This window comes from Podarcis tiliguerta, assembly GCF_965153285.1.
Source record: "Podarcis tiliguerta genome assembly, chromosome: 10".
In the NCBI taxonomy this organism is placed as follows: Eukaryota; Metazoa; Chordata; class Lepidosauria; order Squamata; family Lacertidae; genus Podarcis; species Podarcis tiliguerta.
In genome coordinates this window covers 38,953,109-38,978,012 of record NC_139543.1, presented here as the reverse complement: position 1 = coordinate 38,978,012, position 24,904 = coordinate 38,953,109, and the positions used below count along the sequence as shown (strand labels likewise).

The 24,904-nt window shown below is 42.6% G+C and overlaps 1 protein-coding gene and 1 long non-coding RNA gene across 2 annotated transcripts in view; both read right to left on the bottom strand.

Annotated features, from left to right (window-relative positions):
* Nucleotides 1-440: 440 nt before the first annotated feature.
* CRADD (CARD and death domain containing adaptor protein) overlaps nucleotides 441-24,904 on the bottom strand; it is a 37,699-nt gene continuing 13,235 nt past the window's right edge. The window contains exon 3 of the mRNA XM_083401080.1: nucleotides 441-3,470. Coding sequence (XP_083257206.1) covers nucleotides 3,169-3,470 — 302 coding nt within the window. The 3' untranslated portion in view covers nucleotides 441-3,168. The remainder of the gene's footprint in view (nucleotides 3,471-24,904) is intronic.
* LOC310658770 lies at nucleotides 4,039-9,793 on the bottom strand. The gene is made up of 4 exons (XR_014502490.1): nucleotides 8,213-9,793; nucleotides 6,827-7,784; nucleotides 5,564-6,558; nucleotides 4,039-5,083 (listed from the first exon to the last, which is right to left on the bottom strand). It is a non-coding gene; the product is annotated as an uncharacterized lncRNA (long non-coding RNA).

Below are 24,904 nucleotides of genomic sequence, written 5' to 3'. Positions count from 1 at the left end.
CCACCCTTTCAAAGATTGCTATAGCAGTGATCTTTAAAATGGTGGGAGAAACTGCTGCAGAGAGAACGTACAGCCCTCACTCTCCCCTGCTTAAATGCTATAACAGGGACTGAAAGGGATTTTGACAGGTGGGGCAACCCACCTGTCAAGTCATGTGGCGTTATTTGATTGACATGTGGGTTGCCCCACCCACCTGTCAAAATTGGCCTACAAGGTGAAGCCAGGTAAAGATCTGCCCTCCAGAGCCACAAAGGTTCTCCACCGCTGGCTCTAGGACATTAGAACATTTTCCAGTTAATCTCCTCCATCTGTGTATGGAACTGAATTACCGTATTCACTCGAATCTAATGTGCCATCAAATCTAATGCGCACCCTAATTTTCGCAATGGAATTGGGCCAAAAAAGGTAGGTGTTCATAACTTTCGCATGAATACAGAACATAGCAACATTCATTTCATTTATTTAATATATCACTCTTCATCTGTAGATCTCAGGGCAGTTCACAATATAAAAACACAAAGAACATGTTAAAAACAAGACCAAGAAACCACAAACCAAAACCCGCTCCCCCCCTCCCACAAACACATTATACACAAACTGGGCACATCTGGGCACTTAGAATTTGAGAAACTACCTTCAACCATACAGAGAAACACCCACATGAGCACTAATCAGGTACCAGACTAAAACCATTATTTTCAACCATGCCTTTTAATGGATATTTTGAGCCTCAACAAGTCCAAAACATTTCAAAAATATTGGCCATTCTATATTGCTGCTCTCTTTATAAATGTATTACAGTGGACCCTCCGGATACAAACTTAATATATCCCGGGGGTCCATGTTGTTGTTGTTTAGTCATTTAGTCGTGTCCAACTCTTCGTGACCCCATGGACCAGAGCACGCCAGGCACTTCTGTCTTCCACTACCTCCCGCAGTTTGGTCAGACTCATGTTTGTAGCTTCGAGAACACTGTCCAACCATCTCGTCCTCTGTCGTCCCCTTATTTCGGGGTCCATACGTACCCCGTAAAGTCCGTATCTGGAGGCACTGCTTCTGTGCACACACGTGCAGCGAAACCTGGAAGTATACACTTCTGGGTTTGTAGCGCTCATAACTAGAAATTACGTTACTTGAAGGTAACGTAACCTGAGGTACCACTGTAGTAGGATTTTAGTATTTCCTTTTAAGCTTTTGTAGATATTAAAGCAGAAAAGTGGTCCATAAAACTGAATGAAATGAATGGAATGAAACAGCTCTCCAACACAGTCACCTGAGAAGCAGCAAATTCCATTTGCCCTTCCTACTGCATGGCCCTTTCAAGTTGGAGAGCTGTTTCGTTCCATTCATTTCATTCAGTTTTATGGACCACTAAATGTAAATGGCTGTGTCTTAGGACAGAGACTTGATATCTACTCACAACTTGCCACAGAGTGTTGTTTCAGGGATATACCTCAGATTCTATTATACTGACAATATGAATCAACAGGAAGCTGTCTTCTTGACTGGATGGAACTAAATTCTATTCCAGAAGAAGCTGTGTGACTGCTTCCAAAACAGAGCTCTCTTTGCCTGTGTTAATCTTCACAGGGTTTGAAGGGACCTTCAGCAAGTGTGAGTGGATATCAAGTCTCTGTCCTAAGACACGGCTATTTACATAGGTACTAGCACACCCCTAGTACCTGCTAGCACCTCAAGCAGGTTCTCCCATTGATGATCTAGCTCAGACACTAGGACATTTCTCCTCACGTCTCACAGGTTCAGCTTACTTATCTGAAGACAACCAAGGATGGGGCATTAGAGGCATGCTGGCAAATCCTGCTCTCTCTGAGGTATTGTTTCCCCCTTCTTTATAGCCCTCCTTGAGTTCAAAAGTGAAGTTCTTAAGTGGCAAGGCTTTTGTACTTGTATACCACTTCAGACCTGCATCCTTACGGGAGACAGCCATAAAAAAAGGGGGAAGGCATTACGTTGGAAGGCAAAATTTGCCCCTACTCTTTTTCCTCATGTGATTGTATTTACATCAGTAAATTGAATGCCTGAAAAAGGCTAAGTAATGTATACAATGGTACCTCGGTTTTCAAACGTAATCCATTCCGGAAAACTGTTCGAGTTCTGAAACGTTCGAAAACGAAAAACTCAATAGCCGACAGCTAGGCCTCAGGATCTTGCACTCAGCGGAAGACGCGTGGCATGTTCAACTTCTGAGGCGTGTTCGAAAACCGAAGCATTTACAGTGTTTGAAAACTGAAATGTTTCTTAACGGAGACGTTCGAAAACCAAGGTACTACTGTAGTAGCTTTGGCACATAAGCTCCTACAGGTGGATGCCTATTTCTGTTAGCCCTTCTACTTTCTAAACAAAAGGTTGACAGCTGCAGTTGTTAGTACAGTGGTGCCTCTAGTTAAGAACTTAATTCGTTCCAGAGGTCCGTTCTTAACCTGAAACTGTTCTTAACCTGAGGTACCACTTTAGCTAATGGGGCCTCCTGCTGCTGCCGCGCCGCCAGAGCACGAGTTCTGCTCTCATCTTGAAGCAAAGTTCTTAACCCGAGGTGCTATTTCTGGGTTAGCGGAGTGTGTAACCTGAAGCGTCTGTAACCTGAGGTAACGATGGTTGCAGCCGCTGGGTGTCAGCTGTGTGGAAGAGGAGCCTCCAGGACGTCACTGACAGGAGATGAGAGGCTGGAAACAAGGCAAGGAGTGCTTAGACTTGGCACTACACAGGTGCATGATAGCTCACTGGTTGGGAGCACTTCATGAAGCACTGCCTCTGGCTGCTGCCTCTGTCACTTTGCATTTCCTAATGCAAGGATGGGAACTTGTGGCTATTATTATTATTATTATTATTATTATTATTAATTTATTTATACCCTGCCCATCTGGCTGGGTTTCCCACACATAGGTTGCTGGACTAAATCATCCCTGACCACTGCCGCTGATGATGAAAATGGATCAAAGGCTGTGGGAGCTCCTCTACCCCAATTGCTGCTCAATGGCAGCAGTTTCTTCCTACCTGTAGTGCTACCTCATGAGTGGCTACTTCAACTGCATGCTTATATCCATTTCAAAAGGGACTGAAGCACGCCAAATATTTTCCAGGTCTGTGAGCATGTTGGATTCAATTTCATACAGAGGGGGCTTTTGAGCCTCCAGTCACACTGGGGGGTCACTGGAACATCTGCTGGATCACAGAAGAATCCACTTCTCCTGACTTCAAGCCAGTACACAGGCTCTCCACGGTAGCTTTGTTCCCAAAACGCTGCCTCCATAAAATGAATGCGCTCACAATCTGTGACTGGATATTGTAGGAGTGATTGACTTTACAACGATAAATGTCATTTTGGGTCAATCCCAGGGACAATACGATGCACTCCCATTCAGGTCCAAGTCTCCTAGCAAGCTTGTTGATCTGCTGATCTGTTGGTGGACTCTTCAAAGCGTCTCGAGGAATTCCAGGTAATTCATCATCTAGAATAAAAGAAAATGTACATCGCTATGAAAAATTGTTACCACTTTTAATGCCACATTGTTACTGGGGAACAATCAGCTAGTAACCAACTAATATCATTAGATAGGCATCATAAATAAATCTCATTCAGTAATAGAGTCAAAATATGTGCACTTCAGGAGTCCATGGGTCCAAAATAGAGTCCAGTAAGTGTCCCCACAAGGGACGCGGGTGGCGCTGTGGGTAAAAGCCTCAGCGCCTAGGGCTTGCCGATCGAAAGGTCGGCGGTTCGAATCCCCGCGGCAGGGTGCGCTCCCGTTGCTCGGTCCCAGCGCCTGCCAACCTAACAGTTCGAAAGCACCCCCGGGTGCAAGTAGATAAATAGGGGCCGCTTACTGGCGGGAAGGTAAACGGCGTTTCCGTGTGCTGCGCTGGCTCGCCAGATGCGGCTTTGTCACGCTGGCCACGTGACCCGGAAGTGTCTCCGGACAGCGCTGGCCCCCGGCCTCTTGAGTGGGATGGGCGCACAACCCTAGAGTCTGTCAAGACTGGCCCGTACGGGCAGGGGTACCTTTACCTTTTTAAGTGTCCCCACAACTCAAAGTTTCCAAAATATACAAATGTACCAGTGCTGATGAATACCGTAAGAAGCACATAGCAATTTCACATTTTCAACTGCTACTGAATTGAGCCTGTCAAGAAGTAGCGTTTGAGAGATGTGGTTAGCTTGATCCATCTATATTGTGCAGGTTAGGTCTACTGGACATGTGTGGTGACATAGAAAGGTAAAAGTTTCAAAGTAGAGGAATACCCAAGTTTGTTTAAAGAGGGTGAACTAAGAACCAACTGAAGTTCCACTGCTACTACTACACCTGAACCTAGAAGCAGTAATCCTTCTCGAAGCTCAGAATGCAAGTGTTAGTACTGGCTTCCTTTTCCAATTATAGGACTGGTCCTTCGCTCCTGTTGCCTTGGAAATTGTATCAAAATGGGTGATAAACACCATTCAATGGGCACTAATTATAATGATAGGATATGAATGTGGGAAGGAGGGAAACAGCCTTATTCTGAAAGATATTTCAGAACTCCAGGATCATGCCGGCAACCGCACATCAAAGCAGCACAATAGTAATAATAAAAATACAACTCCTACGTCATTGTCAAAAGTTTTCATTTTCTTTCTTTTTTTTAGGAAGAGTATAGATAGATATGCAAGGCTTAGCAGATAATTTGGATTGTTCAGAACAGATTGTATAAGAATATTACAAAGTTCTTTTTAGATGGAAAAGGCAGCTACTATTACAACCATTTAAAAAAAAAACAGTATTCAATTTTTCAGATAACAAGAACTATCCAACACAAACAGTAAGAACTTGAAAACAGATCTTCTGTCAAAAACATAGCATTCTGTGGGATTCAGTCTTCTATTTTTTAAAAAAGACTTTTTAATGGGCTTTATAAACAGGGATCATAGGAATAATAAGTGATATAAATAATACTGATTCTCATGCCATTTGTACATCACAAAAATAGCATAATAAATCTGCAGTAATATCTATGACATATATTCATTATTAGTGGTCCATGTACAAGTTCTTGGTTCATGGAGTGGTTTTAATAATAACAATAACACCTTGCCAACAAAGGTCCGTATAGTAAAAGCTATGGTTTTCCCAGTAGTGATGTATGGAAGTGAGAGCTGGACCATAAAGAAAGCTGATCGCCGAAGAATTGACGCTTTTGAATTATGGTGCTGGAGGAGACTCTTGAGAGTCCCATGGACTGCAAGAAGATCAAATGCATCCATTCTTAAGGAAATCAGCCCTGAGTGCTCACTGGAAGGACAGATCGTGAAGCTGAGACTCCAATACTTTGGCCACCTCATGTGAAGAGAAGACTCCCTGGAAAAGACCCTGATGTTGGGAAAGATGGAGGGCACAAGGAGAAGGGGACGACAGAGGACGAGATGGTTAGACAGTGTTCTCGAAGCTACAAACATGAATCTGACCAAACTGCGGGTGGCAGTGGAAGACAGAAGTGCCTGGCGTGCTCTGGTCCATGGGGTCACGAAGAGTCGGACACGACTGAACGACTAAACAACAACAACAACAACAAAGGGGAAACAGGATAGAACATAGTTAACATATAACATTCAACATCGCATAGCTAAACCACCTTATCATGAGCCCTTATGGTTGTGCTTAGATTAATTATGAGTAATAGTCATTTTTTCCTTTAAATTACCAGTGAAACAATATAAAGTGTTGGTAGATTTACAAATGTGGGAAAAGGGTTGAAAGCGAAGATAGTAATTTATGTTTATATCAACCAGATTGAGCCAAATACTGGTGGTGGAGCTTCTTCGTTTTCTGGAATACAGTTGTACCTTGCATCCCGGACGCCTTAATACTCGGATGTTTTGGCTCCTGAACACTGCAAACCTGGGAATGTTCTGGTTTGTGAATGTTCTTTGGAACCTGAACATCCAATGGGGCTTCCGCAGCTTCAGATTGGCTGCAGGAGCTTCCTGCAGCCAATCAGAAGCCCTGCTTTGGTTTCTGAACATTTTGGAAGTCGAAAGGATTCCATTCGAATGCCAAGGTATGACTAGCATATGTTATAAAATTTAATCACACAGGAGTAAAGCAATCTTTCTTTATCTTTCCACCTATCAACTGCAGCTTATTTGTTAATGTCTGAAGGAGAGCTGTTTCCTAAACTGTTCTGCCTATCGTTGTGCCAGAAAGGTCTTTCCAGTGTATACTACGCCTCGCTGCTTGTAATTAATGGATTCTTAATTATTTATTATGTAAATCAAGATTGTTGCATTGAAATATATTTAATAAAGCTAACTCTGGTTTGACTTCCAATTGCTGTTTTGTTATTTTATTCATTTCTTGGAATACTGAATTCCAGAAAGGCTGCAGACCAGTCTCCCACAGTTTGGACGACATCTCTCACCATCCCTGACCATTGGCTATGTAGTGCATAATTAATATAGAATTTGTTCCCACAAGTTGGGGTGCTGGTTTCTAGCCTACATGTCTTTTAAAAAAGATCAGCACCACTCTACATGCATTTTGCTATTAATGGTATGAGATACAATTTCTAATGGAACCTTCATGCTCAAGAGGGATTGTGGCTTTTTCAGAGGCACGTGGCTGCAGATGCAAACAAGATGATGGATTAGGTAGATCTTTTTGGTCCAATTCAGATTGTCTTAAAAGTCTAACATGTACACATTTCAAAGGAATAAGCTCTTGCTTGAAAGGGGAACATACTGGATGTTAAAAATAAGTGTTCTACTTTTTTGCAATAGTAGATAGCCCATTAAGGGGTCCATTACTGCTGGCTGGTTCCTTTTGAACTAGATGACATCATGCAAAAATCTCAACATCTCTTTGTGGTGGATATAACAGATAAGACCCTTGCCACAAGCAATATTTCACTATCACATGCAGAAGTGTAAGTGTGTGTGTGTGGAGGGAGAGAGAGAGAGAGAGATGGAAGAATAATAATCACAACTATCTTAAAGCAGTTTATCCTTACTCCCTTTCAAGATACCACCAGAATAGCAATTTAGCATTTTGCTAGTGTTCTTTAAGTAGTCAATCATTACTATAACTGAGAAAGCCAAACAATTTAGTTTTCCATGCTAAGTACTTTATAGCCATGCTCTTTTCATTTTTACTTGACTGGAAATATAATGAAGCTGTCAGGCAGACAAAAGAAAATCTATATAGGAAGGGAACACAATACTGTAGAAGGCCTGAGAGGTATGTTATTACGTCCAATTCAGAAACTACAGCTTCTTGTACTGGTTGCAATCATCACATTGTATGAAGCAGGCATTACCACACAGCTGTTCAGTGAAGTCACTCCCCAAACCCCTGTGTGCTCTACCAAAGCCTTCCCCAACCTGTTTCCCTCCAGATGTTTTACATTACAACTCCCATGAGACCCAGCTGGCATAAATAAGAGTACTTGGCTTGGACCATGGAGTTCTGGATTCAGATGGGTGGCTTTGGCTATGACAGCTTCGAGTCAGAGGCAAAGATCCTAAAGCACTCTGCTGATGCAAGAAAGAGGTTGTTCTACATACAGGGGTTATCACCATCAGATAGATGAGAAATGGTTGTATGAAGTCTCTTCCTGCTACAGCTGCAAATCTGAGAGGTTGGTTTTTGGGTTCTAACCTCACTGACACCCAAAACCTGGGGCACACTTCGTGGCAACGGTGAGACATCCTACCACGGCGAAATAAACAAGCTAAAGCACTGAAGCTTCAGTTGACTAGGCCTTCTAGCCTGAGAAAAGAGATAAGGTAGAAGTTCCTAGCGGCAGAAGTGAGAGCTGGACCATAAAGAAGGCTGATCGCCGAAGAATTGATGCTTTTGAATTATGGTGCTGGAGGAGACTCTTGAGAGTCTCGTGGACTGCAAGAAGATCAAACCTATCCATTCTTAAGGCAATCAGCCCCGAGCGCTCACTGGAAGGATAGATCCTGAAGCTGAGACTCCAATACTTTGGCCACCTCATGCGAAGAGAAGACTCCCTGGAAAAGACCATGATGTTGGGAAAGATGGAGGGCACAAGGAGAAGGGGACAACAGAGGACGAGATGGTTGGATAGTGTTCTCAAAGCTACCAGAATGAGTTTGACCAAACTGTGGGAGGCAGTGGAAGACAGGAGTGCCTGCGTGCTCTGGTCCATGGGGTCACGAAGAGTCAGACACGATTAAACGACTAAGCAACAACAACACTTGTGGCAGAATAAACACTAGTAGTGGCCAGTAGGTGTGCCAGTGGTGGCCATCTGACCTTCTGCGTTGCTGCTGCACATTGGGATGGAGAGGGGATTGGTTCCACTATTGCATTTGCACCACGTTATCCTCGCCACCTCCTCACTGCTTCCCCTTCTCCAACTCGGTCTGCTGCAGTGACATGAGCAACAGGAGGTCAGAGGTGTGTCCTGCCAACCCACCACACTGCCTGCTACTGGCAAACAGTGCCCAGCTATACCCAGCTCTACCATTCAGACAAGCAGTAGCTTGGCATGGAAGTAGCAGTGGATGTGTCCTGTTAGAAACTGGCATATTTTAATAGAGAAGTGGTTTTTCAGAGGGCTGTATGATGGGAAATAAATGTGGCGATCTTAAGGAGCTCCAAAATGTTTGCCCTGCATTAAGGAATATTGATGGGAACGGAGCTGAGAGAGAGGAAACAGTGTGATAAATTTAGTTAAGCTATTTCTGATTGGGGGAAATGCTTTTGCCCCTCTCTCAGCATTTTCTTCTAGTTCCCTGTTTGTGATCAAGACAGGATTTCCATGCACAGCGGACATACGCGAATAAGCAGGTCATTGCAGAGGTTATGCTTGTACTGAAGCAACAATTTGTTGATGGAGCACAGCGGGAAGGTCTCCAGTGATTCCTAAAAGGCCATATGTTCCTCGAAGCACTGCAGCTATAGCAACCGCTCGCCACTTGCTTTGTTTCCAGGAAAGCACTGTTCAGCGCTGGTTTTGCTCAAGCCTTTTTATTAGATTATAAACTCCTCCAGATAGGAATTCCACACTTTGCTACGGCATCACAGTGGCTGCTTCTTCTACAGTTCCATATGGCGAATGCCACTTTAAAATCGCGGGAACTAGGCAAACGAAGTGTTTTGTGATTTGTTCAGGAACAATGAAGATAATAATACAAGGGCAATTAATTTAGAAAAATGTTACGTGGAGATGTGTAAAAAATACAAGGCATATTTCAAGAGTGGTAAATACACGTATCTAATCATACTGTACATAACAAATGGATTTTGGCTTTAAAAGAGGATTAGACAAATCGGTGGTGAATAAGGCTATCCGTGGCTACTAGCCACCAAATTAAACGGCTTTAAAATGGAATTAGAGGAGGATAAGTCTACTAGTCATCATAGTTAGATGCTACCTCTAGGAACAGAGGCAGTATGTATTTGAATACCAGTTGCTGAGAATTTCAGGTGGGTAGTGTGCTGTTGCTCTCAGGTCCTGCTTGGGAGCGTCCCAAAGGCATCTGGGTGGCCACTATGAGACTAGGATGCCGGACCCTTGGCCTGGTTCAGCAGGCTCTTTTTATGTTCTATGTTATATATATATTCAGTAAAGTGAGATATGAGAGAGAGAGAGAGAGAGAGAGAGAGAGTAGTACCTTGGTTCTCAAACGCCTTGGTACTCAAACAACTTGGAACCCAAACACTGCAAACCCGGAAGCTGAATGTGCTTGAGTGTTACGCTTCTGATTTGAGTGTTACGCTGAGGTCTGTATCTTTTTGCTATTTATTTTGCATTTTTGTTTTTGCGGCCCCTTTTTGTGTGTGACTGTGTGGAACCCAGTTCAGCTACAGATTGATTGGTTGTGTGACTGCAGTATATTGTTTATTGCTTTCATTTTATGGATCAAGGGTCTCATTAGATAGTAACATTCATGTTAAATAGCTGTTTTAGGACTTGTTTTTAAAAGTCTGGAACTTTGCATTGCTTTCTATGTGAAAGCGCGCCTTGGTTTTGGAACGCTTTGGTTTTGGAACTGACTTCCGGAACGGATTAAGTTTGAGAACCAAGGTACCACTGTATCTATAATTTTACACTGCAATGCCTTAGGAGAGAGGTAAACAAAAGATTGTTCCACTGTCATGTCCACAGTCCCAACAGAAATAATAACTAACGCAAATAAAATAATTCTCTTCACATTTTCTAAAGTCTATTTAATTCTATTTTTATAACACAACTGTAAGGTCACTGATGCAGTTTTTTCTCTAACAAAGGAGATAAACTCCTCCAAGGGAGGAGAGAATTCAGCAGCCCGTAAGGCCGACATGCAATGGATATGTGTAGCCATGAAAGGTTAAATGCATTCATCTCCCTCAGCAAGAAATTCAAAAGCACCCACTGAATTAAGTGATAAATCTGCCCTGAATGCTAGAGTGGCTGCTGCTGGGAGTGTGAAATGCTAAAACTGCAAAATCAGCTTTGTAACAAATGCAGAGAGGAAGAACAGGGGGTCCATACTAGGGGTGCTTTAGGAGTTGATCACATAATATGACTTACAAGAGTAAGTATATACCGACTGGCAAATGTGGCAAGGAGCATCATTTTTGAAGTCACCCATGTTACAGTTTTAATACAAAGAACAGGTTACATTTTGTGCCCCCAAGTCAACCCCATGAGAAATTATGGCCGTAAACAACAGCTGAAAGATTAGGACATGAGGTGATTTAATGCTAGGTGCCCTTGGCAGCACAAACAAAGGCACAAGGCCGAAATCTGTGTAACACACTGGTAACGATTTGCAGATTCATAATGAAATAGCCTTTAAAACAACTATTCTCCAATTTGTCCTCTTTGAAACAGATGCTCGTTTCATCAAGACAACACAGGTAAAAACAGTCACATTTTCAGTACAATTTGAATATTTCAACAGCCATAACAGGAAACACATAACCAAAGGCGCTGATTCACTCGACTTCATGGAAACCAAGAACTCCTAAAAGGACAGGGATGGTAGATGCTTTCCTATTTATCTAACTAGAGATTTTATTCAAGCAGAGGGGTAAGGCAAGAAGCTGAAAATACTATATTAGTGGGGACATGGCTGCGCAGAGCACCAACTGCGCTACCTGGTTAGTCCCTGCGCCGCTGCTGCCATGATTGGGGGGAATCAGGGGTGTCCAGCACAACAACCGAGGAGGCCACACAGGGCCTCCAGCCCCCCCACAACCACTTCAATCCTGCTGGGACCGAGAGCACCCCACTGACAACCTAGCGGAGCTCCTGGGCCCGGAGGCCTCCAGAGCCAAACACAAAACACAAGGAAAACAGGAGGCAAGACAGAGCCACTCCTACCCCCAGCCGAGCACCAACTTACTGCCACTGCTGCCGCAACCACTGCCGCCACCATCGCCAATGAAGAGAGGTAGGAGGGTACCGGGAGTGCCAGGGACACTGCAAGGAATCACTCAGCCTAGCCCAGGCCCGACCCCTAGCCTACCTCCCTGGCGGCTAGTGCAAAGAGCAGGCCGGGACCCGGGAGGAACTGCACACCGGAGACCAACCCGGGGGGGGGGGGGGAAATGCGGCGCAGGCCCTCCCCTGTTGGAATTTATTTATTTATATTATTATTATTTTCTTTGAAGAACTGTAATGGCATCCATGCAAGAGGCCTGAACCACTGAAGACCGCTGCCTTAGCCCTAACCCATGGACCCAACATCCAGGTCCCATGGTCCCCACAGTGAAATTAAAACTGCCTGTGAGTCAAAATTACCATCACCACTCTAGAAAAGGAAAACCAGATGCAACTAAAACAAATAGAGCAACTCCAAGAGGAAAACACATGTCTGAAAAATAAATTAGCTGATATGGATAGCTGCCAAGAAAGAGAAAGCATGAAAGCGAGAATTAAACTAGCAGACCCTGAAGATCACAGTAGACGCTGCAATATCCTCCTCCATAATTTTTCCCGAGAAAATGGAGGACAAAACCCGACCGATCTCATCCTATGCTGGCTAAAAACCACAATTCCCAACCTGATACTCAAAGTAGACGATCTGGAAAGGGCACATAGAGCTCTAAGACCCATGCCAAAAGCCAACGCCCCTCCATGAGACATAATCATGTGCTCCGCCTGCTACAAAAAGAAAGAAGAAATATGGAACAACCTCAGAAACTCAACCAACCTCCTGATATGGAGAAAACCCCATCCTGGCCTTTCAGGATTTATCTCAGGAGACCCTTAACCAAAGAAAAAACCTACGCCCATGTATCCAACGTCTTCAAGAAGCAGGAACATGCCCTGGGACCCTAAATGCAGCCATTTCACTTCCCCCTTTGTGTAGGCAGGCAAACAAACCGAGAAGTCTTCAGTTAACCATAGTTTTCTGTTACATCAAGGCTTCCAAACAAGCCACATTATGAAACCATGCTTTGAAGCTGTTCTGAAGTTGTTAACCATAGCTTCACGGTTTACAAATAAGGAGAAATTAAGTTTAACTGATTTGTTTCATGGCTTTTGCGAAGGGAGGAACAAAGTGGCTGACTGTGGGGTCATAAGGCTTGTTCAAATATTGGCTTAAACTGAAATATGATAGTCTGAATGCAGTCTTTATGGTAAACAGTGGAGCTCTCATGGTAATCTCACTCCTTTTTTCTCTCTTCGCAAAGCCTGTCAAGTATCATCTATAGGATGCTTGCAAAACAATCAACTAGACTGGGCAAAATTCTCATTACGGCAATTTCTAAAGAAGAAAATTTGCACAGGCAGCATCACAACAACTGAGGTCATGGATCTGGGATTTCTGCTACAGCTGTTTGCTCTTACAATCATAAAAATAATTGCCATTTACGAGAGGCGGTTATATAATGCAGTTAAGCTCAGAGATTATAGTAAAACAGTTACAGTTATTTTTAGTTCCAATTACAACCAATGCTGCTTTGTTACAGAAAAACACTCATCAGAACATCTAGCTTAGCATACATCTAGTTCAGCTTTCCAGTCCATGAGTGGCAAGGCAGATGTCCCTGGGAGACTCATCAGCAGGGCAAATATGCAGATATCCCTCTACTACAACATGTTCCAAATATCTGTCAAACTGGCTGTTGCCTGGATAAGTTTGCAATGGGGCCAAGGCCAATGGTTGGCTCTTGCAAAGACCCACCCTCCAGCTGGGGGACCCTGGAGACCTATCAAGTCCTGTCAATGGGAAGACGGAGAAGAAGCAACCTCTGCTTATCTTGCTCTCTCCATGCAAATGCAGCTTGGGCTCAGAGGAAGAGACCGAGTGAAGGGCCAGTGGCTATAGAGTGGTGCCTCTCCTTACGAACTTACTTCGTTCCGGAAGTCCGTTCTTAAGCTGAAACCGTTCGTATCCTGAGGTGCTCTTTCGCTAATGGGGCCTCCTGTTGCGTGTGCGTCTCTGGCGCATGATTTCCGTTCACATCCTGGGGCAAAGTTTGCAACCAGGAGAAGCTACTTCCGGATTAGCGGAGCTCATAACCTGAAGTGTTTGTAACCAGAAGTGTCCGTAACCAGAAGTACCACTGTAGTAGAAAGGTTAGTAGACCTATTTAGGGAGGAATGATGCTCAGATTCCCAGAGCCAGTGTGGCATATTGGCTAGTGTGTTCGACAAGGATCTGAGACACCAGGGTTCAAATCCCCACCCAGCCATGCAAGACACGGGGTGACCTTGGGCCAGTCACCATTTCTCAGCCTAACCTCACATTCACAGGATATACAGTGGTACCTCGGGTTAAGTACTTAATTCGTTCCGGAGGTCCGTTCTTAACCTGAAACTGTTCTTAACCTGAAGCACCACTTTAGCTAATGGGGCCTCCCACTGCCACCGTGCCGCCAGAGCACAATTTCTGTTCTCATCCTGAAGCAAAGTTCTTAACCTGAGGTAATATTTCTGGGTTAGCGGAGTCTGTAACCTGAAGCGTATGTAACCTGAAGTGTATGTAACCCGAGGTACCACTGCAAAGAGGAGGGGGGGGAACCCATGCATGATACCTTAATCTAGTTGGAGGAAAGGTGGGATAGAATAATACAGTGTTACCTTGGGTTAAGAACTTAATTTGTTCTGGAGGCCCGTTCTTAACCTGAAACTGTTCTTAACCTGAGGTACCACTTTAGCTAATGGGGCCTCCCACTGCCGCCGTGCCGTCACCCCCCCCCCCGCGATTTTTGTTCTCATCCTGAAGCAAAGTTCTTAACCTGAGGTACTATTTCTGGCCTAGTGGAGTCTGTAACCTGAAGCGTCTGTAACCCAATAAAAAATTTAAAAATAAAATAGCAAAGCCCAAAGAACAGCCAAAACCTGGAGCTAGCACTGAAAGGAACCTCTGTCTTTCTTTCAGAACTGAAATTGAGTCAGTGTAAAACCATCTAACCACACTCAGCACACCTGGCCCCTGAAACGAAAGTTCAGTTGAAAGATGATCCCACTCTCACAGCTAATTATATTCCTAGTCATTTGGAGCTTCTCAATCAAGACAAGTTCAATTACTTTTGCTGTTTCCTTCCCTTTTAATCTACTTGGCTGATAGATATCTGTTCCACCTTTCACTACAAAAGGATGTTTAGGGGATAAACAAACAAGACTTACCTGGGAGCTATAGACTGCTTACTAATCATGGGTTTTCAACTTGAGCCTATATTGTAGCGATTTGCAAACAGTTGATGTGGACACTCCGATGGGCCTGCTGATAGGGATCTTGTGAAATATTCTGCCAGGGTACGGAAGGGTGGGTGCTGGTAAGAATGCCACAAGATCAAAGTGGGATTCACTTCCAGGTCAAGGGTAAAAAACAACAACATCAAAAATCAAAAGGCGGGCCTGAAAAGAGACATAAATTAAACTCCAAAGGCAACATAAGAGAGTAAATAAATACAATGATTTCACTGAATTCATGTAGCATTGTCAAAGGGGGGGCGGGATAATGTGTCACGGGAGTATTATAGCAATTCCTTGTCCACGCAGCACCCCCTCCAAAAATGTTTACTGGTTCTGGAATCTTTGTATGCTTATTCTGTAGGCAGATACAGTGGTACCTTCAGTGGCGTAGCGTGGTGGGTGCAGGGGGGGCCGGCCGCACCGGGCGCAACATCTGGGGGTTAGGGTTAGGGTGCGCAAATCCACGGGTTAGGGGGCGCAAATCCACGGGTTAGGGGGTGCAAATTACTTGCCCTGCCCCGGGTGCTGACAACCCACGCTACGCCACTGGGTACCTTGGTTCTCAAATGCCGAAAACCCGGAAGTAAGTGTTCTGGTTTTCAAACGATTTTCGGAAGCCGAACGTCTGATGTGACTGTCGGCTCTTGTTTCCAGGCCACCTGCACCAATCAGAAGCTGCGCCTAGTTTTTAAAACATTTAGGAAGTCAAATGGGCTTCTGGAACGGATTAAATTTGGTGCTTTTTTTTGCTATTTATTTTGCATTTTTGTTTTTGAGGCTTTTTTGGTTAATTTATTTTTGTGACTGTGTGGAACCCAGTTCAGCTACTGATTGATTGATTGATTGATTGTGTGACTGCGGAAATGGATAAAAGCCCCCCAATGACTATCAGCAGTGCAGGTAAGAAAAAAAATTAATTTTTATTTTTATCATCTACAATACTGTCTTATTTATTTTACAGTACAGTACATTGATTATTGCTTTCATTTTATGGATCAATGGTCTCATTAGATAGTAAAATTCATGTTAAATTGCTGTTTTAGGGGTTGTTTTTAGAAGTCTGGAATGGATTAATCCATTTGCATTACTTTCTATGGGGAAGCATGCCTTGGTTTTAGAACGTTTTGGTTTTGGAACGGACTTCCAGAACGGATTAAGAGAACCAAGGTACCACTGTGCAGTGATAGACCTTTGAGGTCAGTACCAGCCTTGTTACAAAACTGAATCCTAGGAGTAGCTAAAGTAGTAACTAAAAACAGAGGCTGATTGAGATGACAAAGCAGTTTATAAAAAGATAAATAAATGAAATCAAGAAAAAATAGAATTGCAACCCTACTTTAAAACATACAAAAGTTAAAATATCAAAACAGATTTATATTACCTCAGCTTTCTAAGTATCTGGGTAGGCTTGTCTAAACAGGAATGTTTTTAAGCAGGCGCTGAAAAGTGTATAAGTGATGTCGCCTGCTTGTTCTCAAGAGGCAGGGAGTTCCACAGCGCAGGGGCTGCCACACGAAACAATTGAGTTCTTATAAATGGGGAACACGTGTTGTGTGGCACCTGTAGTTATGCCAATTCCACCAACCAAATCAGTTGTGTGGGCACATATGAAGGGAGGTGATCTTGTAGGTAAACTGGTCCCGGTGCAATTAAGAGGTCTTAATGGACATAGAAAGACGAGAGAAGGAGTTAAGAAAAATCCATTTTACTCTATACCAGGGGCTGGCAACTTTCTAGGGGGGCAAAGGGCACATTTAGAATTTTGAGCGGCGCCAGTCAGAAAATGGCAACCCAAAGTGGCTGCCACATATAAAAGGGCAAAAAAACAGACATGGGCATTGTGGATTTTTGAGGAGATATTTGCTGAGAACTTTCATAAGACTTTCTGACGGCAGCACTGGTGCCTCAGGACACACACACCCCACCACAGTTAATCTAGTTTATGCATTTTAGGTACCCAGAGGCTGTGGCAAACATTGATACTGAGAGTACAGTTCAGCATCCGTGAAAATCTTAGGTTTTATTTTTATTTTTTTCAAAAAACAAACAACTTTCTTTCAGACTGATCCTTGCAATCTAAAAGGCCATGTTCCATTTCAGGATATCTGGCTTGTCAACCGTTTTGTTTATGCAGTGCTGGTATATCGGGTTCATATCCTCCCACCCACCCATCACATGAAAACAGGTTCCTGCTATGAAAATACTCTCATGGAGCTCTGGCTCTCAAGCAAAACAATACTAGGGAATGCAAACCACAGTCCAAAACAAACCTACTGTAAACCTAGTATAGTATTGACCACTTATAAATAATTAACCAGCACATGGATGGGGTTCCCACAGGGACTCAAAACACAAGCATGAAAAGAAACTGCAGATCCACAAAGTGAATAATAGAGTTTAAGAAACTCTCGACTCCACAGCTGATACACCCTGACCACACAAATGAGATAAATTATGGCCTATAAATGCAAGCTTTTCAAGACAGAAATATGACTCCCTTACACAGAGACAGGTGTATGAACAGTGAGGTGATTTATCAGTCGCTCATGGGCCTCCTGTAGTTGCTTCCTTCTACAGAAAAGCCTTAAGTTTACACACTTGCCCAGTGTGTGTCACTGTCCAATAGGAGACAAGAAGCTACATGTGCAAGGAGCAGCATGCTTGTGGGAGAGAAGGGGCACGGCGTTATTTACCGTATTTTTTGCTCTATAAGACTCACTTTTTCCCTCCTAAAAAGTAAGGGGAAATGTGTGTGCATCTTATGGAGCGAATGCAGGCTGCGCAGCTATCCCAGAAGCCAGAACAGCAAGAGGGATTGCTGCTTTCACTGCGTAGCGATCCCTCTTGCTGTTCTGGCTTCTGAGATTCAGAATATTTTTTTTCTTGTTTTCCTCCTCCAAAAACAAGGTGCGTCTTGTGGTCTGGTGCGTCTTATAGAGCGAAAAATACGGCAAATCATTGTTAGAATTGTCAATACCCTGCTGTATGGGGTGCAAGTGTACACATTATAAAAATAAGACTTATTTCAATTTGCTGCAAATACAGTACAGTAATACCTCTGTGAATGTTGGCCTTGTCTAGCGTCCATTCTGGCAGTTGTCAGTGGCAAACCCAGAAGTACCGGAATGGGTTACTTCCGGGTTTGCTGCTCGTGCATGTGCAGAAGTGCTAAATCGCGCAGAAGCGCATGCGCAGAAGCACAAACCGCTCCACGCGCATGCGCAGATGTGGCACTTTGCCCTGCATCATTTTCAGCTAGTGGCCGGGGCTCTGGAATGGATCCTGACCGCAAAACAAGGTACAACTGTACATGACAGTGGCACAACATAAGCAACAAAAATATATACATTGGTAAAAGACACAGAAGCAATGTACTTTGTCCAATTTACTGCCACTGGCTAGAGAGGTAGAAAGAGCAATCGTGTAGGAAAGGCGATATAGAAAAAGAAATGCAGGGGTGTCTAGCAGATTTAGGATACAAATTAAGTCCCTCCACTGCCTTGAAGACCATGCTGTTCTTAATAAGCTCCAAATTGCCTGCGTTGAGTGCATGATCTCTTCCAACACATGTTGTACTATAAAACTGCGGGTGAAAGCTTGGAGCTCCTGAATAATGCAAAAATGAAAATAAAAGTCTGCACTACATGACCTAAGACTACGTTCCTCATCATCAGCAATTTGGTACTGTTGTAAGCTAATTCACAGAAACATAGCCTGCATTCCACAGGATGTTCCATAGGAAAGGAAGGGTTTTGCAAAGCAAAAGCAAATAAAAGGACCGTGGTATCCCTGAGAGTAAGAAACACTTGAGAGAAGTTTGGTACAGCTATTGTACCAAGCAAGAGCTTTTCTAGCAACCAATACCAAGATCTTTTATATTATTTTATGCCTGAACTTTGTAGAGTTTGCGTTGACCAATAAAATGAAGGCTATTGTCCTGCACACTACTTACAAGTAAGCTCTTTTAAATTCAGAGGAACTTCCTGCTGAATAAATGTGTACAGGATTGGGCTGCAAACACAAATAAGCCAGATTTCATGCGCCTTAGGAAACTTAATACAACTACTAGTTATACAACCACTATAGTTATTTAAGCAGTTTCTTCTGACAAGTTGAGGCAGGCTTAACAAATACATGCATGTCTGTCAAGCAGCAAATAATTTTCTTGCTCCACTTTCATGTCAGTTTAACAGATTTTATGTAATATGGGACTTATAGTACTAAAAACAAATGCAACACTCTAAATAATACAAATAATACTAAAAACGGAGTGTACAAGTTTTACTGACAAAACATCCAAAGAAAATTTTAATAAAGGAAAAAGCTAATCAGAAAAATAATCTATAAGCAGAGAAACCTCCTGGTTGAGACTTTAAAGCTACTGGCCTACACGGATTATTGATTTTTACTATTAATTCTTTCTGTTTGAAATACTGTATTTTACAGCTGTTTTAACACAGCAATAATTCACCACAGAGGATCGAAGACTGCACATTTCCAAGACCAAACTAAATTTTGACCAATATACATATAAACCCATAGTGATTCACGTTGTCTTACAATGCATAATCTCTGGAGACCATTAAATATAAAATTCTCTGTCGCCACATAAAACTGATTTGTGCTAGTTCTACAAGCAGCTTTTTAATGCAACTTACTTTTATTCATTTTTCAAATACCAAACAATGCAACACAACACATAATTATTGAAATGGGAAGTGCATCGCACAGTTCTCCTGAAGCAGTTACACTCATCATATCTATCTTTGAAAAGTGTCCTCCCAAAGGCTTCCATGAGAACCCAGAGGTCCGTACCAGTATTCCTTAGTTGCTGCTTATGTAATAAAACTTGACAAAACAGCATAGAATTTGCCCATGTCTTGGATTTTCCTACAGCCTTGAAGTTGGTTAGTCAACTTGCCTTAAGAGCTGTTGATATCAAACTGCCGTAAGGTCAGCATCCAAAGTTCTTCTGAATTTGGCTATTGTGCACCTTGTCAAAGTTATCAGATAAGTTATTAGTTCTTTTGGCCCAAATCCCAATTATCAGAATCAAAAAACAGAGAGAAGGGCAAATTTTGGATTTGGAAGAATAACCTGCCAAAATTGTTGAACTAAAGGGCAATTTCATAGCACCAAACCGTGGCTTAATATTATTTGCAAACCAAATACCAACCAGAACAAAGGAAGTTCCACTCACCACTGTCCATAATTAAAGTAGGTGATAGCAAGATCTGCAAAGCAGGGCAATCGATTGGCAGCGGAAAGAGAGGAGGAGGAGAATGTGGGTGAGTTTATTAGTGTGTTAATACTACACTCCACTTTATAGCCTGAGATCAGATTCAAGCTGTCACCGAAAGCTTCACATCTGTCTAGATTTTAATTTAAGAAATTTCAGCTAACTCTCACAATGCCAGGATCACAATCTTTTTCTAAGTAGTTTTATTTCGCCTTTATCCAAAGCTTGCCTTTATCAAGTCACTCTACAGAGCAAGCGGGGGGTGGGGGAGCAAGAAGGGCTATATACACGTAAGAGGGTTGTTTGGTGGGTTTGAGTTTTGAAAAGCAGATTATTTCAAGCATGAGACTTTGAGTCGTCTGTTGCAAATCTAAGTGCTTCACAGTTATGCAGCACTCTGGATTTCCTAGAGATGAGATTCTGAGAAAGAGGAGGGGGGTGGAGGGAGCTCTAGCATTAAAAACACAAGGGTTTTGTAAACCAAACAGGAGAGCTTGGAAAGCCTTGCCCTTTTACAGTTTCCTGCCTTCTTGGAAATCTCTCACTGTTGAACACATTGGATTACGTGAGCAGTTCAGTAGCTGCAGAAGAATTTTAGTTTTCATTAAACAAGCATGAAGGTGTTCTTTTTAAAATCCGTGTTTACCATGATTCTGAAAGCCTGCATTTGCCCACCCTCCAATATTTGACAGAAAAATGGCTGGAATAAGGAAGACATAAGGGATAGCTGCATATTCTTGCATTGCAGGGGATTAGACTAGGTGATTCTCAGGGTCAGCTTCCAATTCTATGATTCTACGTTAATATGTTATGAGGTTCGATAGTAAACATGGCAGAGGATATTTATGGAGCACCACTTTGCAAAACAAAGCAAAACAAAAACAAAAACAGCCCATTGGTTTCTGCTACCGAGAGGCTTGCAATCTAAAATGTAAATAGTACGGATGGAACAGAAATGAAAGAAGCATGCCTATCAGGAGAGAAATATGAACAAGACTCAATTACACAGGTTTTGGCTTTGGATTGCTGACACACAGCCAAATATGTTTTGAAACAGTACTTCAAAAGATCATTATCTCTATAATTAAAACCCATATTTCCCTACATTTAGCAATTTATTTATTTTTTACATTTTTGCTGCCTTGCTCCTTCACCTCTAAATACTAAAAGATTCAACATTTTCAAATAAAGCATTTCACTAGAACTCTTAGTAAGACAGTATTTTGCTGTCAGACAGGAACCACTACAGTAGGGTATTCACATTCAGTATATAGCACCATCCATGGCAAAGGTATAACTTTAGTGTGGTGCTTGTGTGCCAAAGATCACTGTTTTGAACTATGCTTACTTGCACTGATCCTCACAGTCCCTGGTTTGTCATTCCAACCACCTAGATCAGTGTGGAGGTTGTTACTGTCTGATGTAGTTTTGAGGTGTGCCTGACATCCCAAAAAGCCTCAACCTAGAAGCAAAGAAATAAATAGGCACTTGTTCTTAATTAAACCAGCTCAAGGATGACAGCAAGAACCACACGCACACACCCTAACAAGAATTTTGCCATTGACTTCCATGAGTCCTGGACTGCCTCCAAATCTTTCACTTGTTCTTACATGCAACTGTTCCAAAAAGGGAGAGAGGAACTTCACCATTCCTGACGACATCAAGATTTCTTAGAAAATGCAAAACAGAAAATTCTTAGTAGGGAAACATGTCGCACCTTTCCTGGAATTTTATCTTTACTGAAAACCTTTGAAGCTGTTCTTCATTAAGACAGCTCTTGCCCCCTTGAACTTGAGAGCTTTATACTTAACTAACTCTTCAATACAAGGAAATGCTTTGTGACAACTGCAAGCCTTTACGCTAAAACTGATTGCACATTAACAAAACTGTCTCTTCAAGGCTACGCTGCTACCATTTGAGTTGATCGCAAGAGCAACATTGCAGAAGACTTCATTTATACTAATTAACTAACAGTTACAGTAGAAATAGAACAGCAGCCCAAACTTACATGTTTTCTTAGAAATGATCCCACTTTGTTCAGTGGGTCTTGCTCTCTCTAGTAAGCACATCTAGCATAACAGTCTTCCTTGCTGGTAGACAATGCCTTGCTTAAGGTTAGGATGACCTGCCCTTTAATAACTGCATACCTGTATTCCCCGCAGCAAATTTTAGTGGGAGTTGTTCATGTGACCATCGTAGGAATGGCTAACCATTTCTGGGCTGAGGAATTTGCCACTGGCTTGGGCACCTACCCTGGAGAGCTACATGCTAGCAGTTTGGGGAGGAGCGTCCTACACTTGCAAGCACACAGTCTCCCTCCTTAGCTGATCTCAGAGAGCTTATCATCCTCTCTCCACCCATTAAATTATGAATCTGTTGACTGGAGAGAGCCTGGGTTGCATCCCCATCAGGGCACTATAGATTTATTTCTTTTTGCCGCCGCCACCATCGAATGAGGTTTTGGAGGCCAGACAAACTGGCTTTTTTGGGTCTGAAAAAGCCTATGGGAAGCCCACAAGCAAGACCATAGCACAACAGCACTCACCACTCCTGCAGTTTCCAGAAACTGGAAGCATCACTGCCTCCGACAGTGGTAGGAGAACATAGCCATCAGAGGACATAGCCTCTTGTGGGAGTGAGTTCCGTAGTTTAACAATGTGCTGTGGGAAAAAGTACTTTCTTTTATATGCCTTGAATCTAGTGTTATGAGAGGGAGGGAGGGAGAAAAAAGTCTAGATCTATCCACTTTCTACAGAAAATTCGTAATTTTGCCTCTTACTTGCCTTTTCTCTAAACAAAAAAATCCCCAACCCAACAGTTGTAATCTTCCTTCATAGGGGAGCTGATCCATCCTCTTGGTCATTTTTGTTGCCCTTTTCTGAATCGCATCCTTTTTGAGGTAAGATGACCAGAGTCAGAAAGGCAACAGCCATTTCATTATCTTAGTCACGACCAGGGAATAATTTACAGTGGTACTTCGGGTTACATACACTTCAGGTTACATACGCTTCAGGATAAGAACAGAAATCGGGCTCCGGTGGCGCAGCGGCAACTGGAGGACCCATTAGCTAAAGTCGTGTTTCAGGTTAAGAACAGTTTCAGGTTAAGTACGGACCTCCGGAACGAATTAAGTACTTAACCCGAGGTACCACTGTAATTGGAAATCCATAATGAAAGGCACTCCTAGCTTCGTAATGTAAAATACATTCCAGAAACGTTAGGTATTAAGCCATGCCTTGTGTTTATGTTCTGGAAGCAATTCAAAGAAACATTCAGAGCAATGCATTCTTTAAAACTTCAGCACAGAAAAAACAAAAGAGGAGAAATCTTGTACTGCCTTAAAACATTATTTTAAGCAATGCTGAAATCGAAGTCTAGAATCAAAACACAACTCCCATCAGTTGTGACAGCACAATTGCTCCCACGAAGGAGTTAGTTTTGGTTTATGGAAGTTTCCAGTATTAATGGCTCTCTTTTTCAGGAGGATGGCACTAAAGAACTCAGAGGAATATCTAAAACATCAAATATTTGATATAGTTAATCTGCCAGTTGCGTTGCAATTGCGCTCTGGGAAGTAAGGGCTTATTCATAATTCCTCTTGTCGTTCTGTTTTCCTATTCATGGAAAAACACTCTTTAGCACTCAAGCGGAGCCAACGACAATTTGGGTTTCCCTTGGATTGCCATTTGTTCTGATCTATCTCTAAAGAGTGGGTTTTCCTTGGAAAGGAGCAGGGCAAGGGGGAATCTGCTCAGACCTGTGCCTAGAAAGCCCAGGTCAAGCAGAAAACCATTCAGACTGTGATTCTGGACACGGCACAAGCAGAATTATGGATAAGCCTCAAGTCTCCACTCCACTCCAGTCTTCACTCACTACCCCTCTCCTTTTAAGCTATTTTGAAGAATGTTCTTTGTGACAGAGAAGAAGTTGTGCCAGACTAGTGAGGGGGCAGGTTATTCTCGGAAGAAGACGTCCCTGCACATTGTCACTTGGATGAAATCGATGATATATTAATTTGCAGTATCAAAAAACTGAGGAAGAATAAAAATGATGTGATACAAAAGATGTGGCATATGTTCTTCTGTCTGAGCATGCATATAAATGAAGGCATTTTCTCACCTCAGGAACCTAATGAAAACTTGCCTTACTTTTAACACAAGTGAAATATGATTTGGTGTGGAGCTGGTGCCAATTGTTGGACTTCAGTATGTTATGATGAGAGCACAAACTGGGCAATTATCAAATCCTTAGGTGCGTTTTTGCCACAGGATGCCTCAGGCCAGAGACATGTTCCACTTGCTTTGGAGTATACAGGGATTAAAAGCATTATGCCTAGCTACAGTGAAGCACTCTAAATTTCAAATAGTTTTTTGCACAATATTATGCTTTACCTATGAGATATATAATGCTTTAAAGACACACACAAAAAATGCAATCAAAAGCAGAAATTTAACAATGAAAATAAAGTGCTGTGAAGAAAGAAACCTCTGCAAAACTGAAGCCAAATTTCATCAAACAGAGGAATATAACGCTTCGATCTAGAGACGCAAGATTGCTATTAAAATGAAATGCTGCAACAAGACGGTATGCCTTCATTGCAAAACATGAAGAACTCAACTATTCACAGTTAACAGCAATATATGAAGCTATAAACCATAACAGTACAGTTCTGTGATTCAGCATGAAAGGGTTTTATTTCCCTAGAAACATTTAGGGATTGTTACTGATGTTTGACCTCTGGAGCTTTCGCTTCCAAAATTCACAAGTATTAAAAGCCTGAAAATTGTTTAAGGCTAGCAGTCCTTTAGCACTTTGCAGCACAGCAGAGGAAGGTCTCAGGGTGGTGAGGAGGCAAGGTGTGTTTTCTGTCTTCACTCTTCCTTAACTTCCTTCCCTCTTCCATCTTTGCTCCCACCACCCCGTCTGAGCTGCCCCACAAATTCCAGGCTGCCTGAGTTATGAAAAAGAGCACTCTTCTGAGAGGACAGGGATATACATCGACTTTTTGCT